This window comes from Lissotriton helveticus, chromosome 12 (assembly GCF_964261635.1).
Source record: "Lissotriton helveticus chromosome 12, aLisHel1.1, whole genome shotgun sequence".
Classification (NCBI taxonomy): Eukaryota; Metazoa; Chordata; class Amphibia; order Caudata; family Salamandridae; genus Lissotriton; species Lissotriton helveticus.
Window position 1 is genome coordinate 865,646,263 of NC_136073.1, and position 4,296 is coordinate 865,650,558.

At 50.1% G+C, this 4,296-nt stretch overlaps 1 protein-coding gene across 1 annotated transcript; it reads left to right on the forward strand.

The window, feature by feature from the left end:
• The first annotated feature begins 1,267 nt into the window (after positions 1-1,267).
• LOC144799126 (transcription factor JunD-like) lies at positions 1,268-4,066 on the forward strand. Its single transcript, XM_078670325.1, has one exon. It carries the CDS (start codon positions 2,067-2,069, stop codon positions 3,003-3,005), a length of 939 nt encoding a protein of 312 aa, XP_078526451.1. The 5' UTR covers positions 1,268-2,066; the 3' UTR covers positions 3,006-4,066.
• Positions 4,067-4,296: the final 230 nt, after the last annotated feature.

The following is a 4,296-nucleotide window of genomic DNA, read 5'->3' on the forward strand; positions in this document are numbered from 1 at the left end:
GTACAGGGTTGGATTGGGATTGAATATCGGCCCGGGCAAACCCCCCAAAAAATCGGGCCACATTTGCATAATCACTCCTCAAATCACTGCTTTGGCTTAATCTTATAAAAAAAACTTTAGAAGTGTTTTTTTTTTTAAAATGCACGCGTTAGTTTAAACTGGTGAAACAAGTGAGGCCACTTCTACTCAGGACCCCTGCCCCGCTCAGTATGTGCACACATTAATGGCCCTGCCAGCGAGACAAAGGGAGTGATACCTCTGCCTGATGCTAAACGGAGGTAATGAGCGCCCATCTGCACCCAGAAAGGCCACTCAGACACCCACTGGGCCGCTGGCTGTATTCGAACAATAGAGACAGCGCCCAAATGGCTCCCCAGACTGCTCAAAAAAAGCAGCCCACAGCTGAACTCAGACACCGGCCCCTCGGGCATTGCCCGAATGCCCGCGTTACCAATCCGATGCTGCTTATCTATGTTCTTACTGCCTGTTTTGTAATTCTCTGCTGAGGTGTGCTGTACTTCTGTGAGCTAGCTTGATGGAACATTATAGTCCCTTTTCTATTTTTGTGAAATGTCCCGGTTTTTTGCTTTAAAATTCTGGTCACCCTACTCTAGCGTGCTGTATTTAGATGTATTTGCCAACACGAGCAATATAGTTTACAATGTGTTTTCCTGAGTAACACTCTGTGCTTTTACTACGGCAACAACACGTGTTATATGTAACGCCCTTCACAATATTCTAATGGATCTTTCTCAGTAAAACTGCCTCACTTTTCTCGGTAACATGACACTTTTTATTTAGTTTTTCTCAGAAAAGATTGCTTTTAGTTGGCTCCCCTCCATATTTTGCTAGCTTTTGTTTTCCTCACTTGAATGCTATTCTCTTTCTTTTCTGCTTTCCCTGCTCAGGTAGGCCCTGTCTGTCCCCCCTCAGCCTGCTCAGCAGCCCGTGCCCCCAGGGGAGGCAGGAAAGCTCCTCGCACTAGGCCCAGGCAGGGCACTCCCTTTCTCCCTCTATAAATATCCCTGACGTCCCCTTCGGCTGGGAGAGCAGAGCTTTTATGAAAACACCACGTGACCGGCGCCATTTCCACCCACCCTCCTCCTCCTCCCGCGCTTTTTTTTTTCTCCCTTCACTGCTATGACCTCAACCCACAGTGCCTTGCGCTGTTTGCAGGTTTACACGCGCCGTTGCCGAGGCGACAGAAGGGGCGGAGCGGCGCCGCCCGCCTATGCAAATGGCCGCGAGGAAGGGCGCACGTCATTGCGGGCCAATGGGGAGGCGGAGAAGTGACTTCATGGGCTCGCGCGGGGTAGAAAAGGAAACGGCAGCGGGCGCGAGCGGCTTCTTTTCTCTCGCACTGCGTGGCGCGTGGCTGACGGCGGTTGAGTTTTCAGTCAGGAGCCGCCCAACGGCTGACCGGGACCCTCTCAGCGCTGAAGTGAACACAGACAACCGCTGTAAACCCTTACCTAAAAGTCACCAGGAAAAAAAGGGGGCGCCCGAATCGCCTCAGAGTGACTCGTCAAATGCGGAAGCTGCCGTCCTGGTTCCTGTCAGAACTGTCAAGGCGGAAACAAAGCCCCATAAACTCCCTCACAGGGCGTTGGAAGAGCAGCAGGTGACACTGGACCGTGGGACCGACGAGGCTGAGCTTATTTACAAATGACGAGGCTCTGAGGTTGTGGCGTCTTCGGCATCCAGTGAATAGAAATGTCTCTCATTGGAGAAAAGTGAACTTTGTTAACCTGTGGAAGGAGTCCTGAAACTCTGCTGGAGGCAGCTTTCTGAAAGAACTGGCACTACAAAGGGGATTGTGCAGCTATAAAAGGCCTTATGGGGATTGTCCTTGACTTGTTTGTGACTTCGAGATAATTTCCTGGGAGTGGCCTGGAGGCTGCGAGAAAGGGAGCTCTTCCCGGGAGAGAGCTGGAGATAAAAGCTGTGGGAATAGTTTCCCATTCATTGGTGCAGGGGACTTCTGTGACAGTGGGGGGAGAGAAAGAGAAAGAAGGCAACATCCCAGGGAGTACCCCTCCCTCCAGCGCCACCCTCCCCTCCGGGGGATGATGGAAACACCCTTCTACCATGATGATGTGTTGAACCTGCACTTTGGACACAGCAGCACTGCGCTCCTCCCCCACCACCAGCACCTTGGAGGCGGCAATATGATGAAGAAGGACTTGACCCTCAACCTGAGCGAGCAGGTGGTGACTGCAGCCGCACTCAAGCATCACCAGGATGGGCTGCTCACCTCACCAGACATGGGCCTGCTCAAGCTGGCTTCGCCTGAGCTGGAGCGCCTCATCATTCAGTCCAATGGCATGGTGACCACCACCCCAACCAGCAGTCAGTTCCTCTACCCCAAGGGTGCCAGCGATGAGCAGGAGTTTGCGGAGGGGTTCGTGAAGGCTCTTGAGGATCTGCACAAGCAGAACCAGCTCAGTGGGGGCAGCACAGTTGCAGCACAGACAGGTGGCCCAGTGGCCTCTGTTACCCTTCATCAACCGCCGGCCCTCCAGCAACAGCAAGAGGCCCCAATCTATGCCAACCTAAGCACTTATCAAAACTTGGGCACCACTGTGAACTATAGCACTGAAACTGTACCCTACCCTCCACCTCCCAACCTGGGGGGGCCGCAGCAGCACCATCCTCATCACCATCCCCGGCTTCAGGCCTTGAAGGATGAGCCTCAGATCGTGCCTGACCTGCCCAGTTTTGGCGACAGTCCACCTCTCTCGCCCATTGACATGGACACGCAAGAGCGCATCAAGGCAGAGCGCAAGAGACTAAGAAACCGCATTGCTGCCTCTAAGTGCCGGAAGAGGAAGCTGGAGCGCATCTCAAGGCTGGAAGATAAGGTCAAGAGCCTTAAGAACCAGAACACAGAGCTGGCTTCCACTGCCAACCTGCTGCGAGAGCAGGTGGCCCAGCTCAAGCAGAAGGTCATGAGCCACGTGAATAGTGGCTGCCAGCTGCTGCCACACCAAGTCCAGGCCTACTGAGGGGGCAGTGAGCAAGGAACACTTGTGTGCAATAGAGTCCCTTCCCCATGGGGAAGAACATGGGGGCATCACCGGGAGGGTCCTCCAAAGAAGCTGGACACTTCGTGTGTGATGGGGAACATTGGACAAAACCTCCCTTCCACCAGAAATCTTGAGTTGCTTTACCGAACATGCCATGTGCCCTGTCCTTGACACCCCCTCCCCAACCTCCTCACATGCAGTTCATTGTCTTGTACATGGACCATTGAACACGCAAACCAAAGTTATATTTTGGGGGGAACGAAGCTGCACAGCAGTAGACAAGACTGCAAATTCACCTGCGGGGTTTTCTCGGAGTACCTTAAAAGATTACGATTTTCGTTCTGTAAAAGTACTTTTAGAAGCAGTATGTCGATGGTCAGAGAGGACAGATCGTGGTCAGGTTGAAGGAGTTGTACTCCAAAGAATAGTGGTGGCGTGTAGCTTCACATCATGGCATCCCTGGCAAATGACCCTTATTTGTTGCCTTAAATCAAAGTATTAGACTGCTTTGTAAAGAAAAGGCCTCCTTGGCCCAACAGTCCCCCGAGGTACACTTATGAAAGCATTTCAAGATGTCGAGTGCGTGTCTGTTGCTGGAGTGGAGGCCATGCAAACAACCAAAATTAATTTAATCTGTAAAGAGCGCAACATTTGCCGCATGTTCTTGACAAACTTGGCCAGGACTCGTCCTCCGATTGCTGCCGAGTGCATGACAAACTTAGATTGTGTACTGCCTTAAATGTTTACAAGCTTTTAAAGAGGAAAGGGAAAACGAGAACAAAAGAATTTCATTTTCAGGAGGCTTTCCCGGTCATGTACTAGTGTTTTTACGGCTGCGCAGCAAACCGTAAATTTCTACTTGTAAAAAATGTAAATGTGATATTTTACAGAACTTTGAGCTAAACTTGTTTGTTTTTGAAGTGTAAGTTTTGCTATATTTATGTTATACTGGGAACAATGTTTTCAACCATTTGTTATACTACACATTCCAGTATATAATGCTAAAATAATTTTCTGTAAAATAAAGTATTGTTATTGTAGATCGTCATTTTACTTGCTGTTTGTCAAAAGGGCATTCAATAATTTACAGATGCTACGCCCGTAGAATGCAATCCTAACCAATGTATGCAGCGCCACCTAGTGGAGTTGCAAAGGATTTATGCTGCTTTAGTGTAAAGGTTATGAATACAAATTGAATTCAGATTTAGGACATGCGGTACCGTTGGTTAGAGGGAAGTAAAGATGAGGCAACAGGAGCTGGGAATAACAC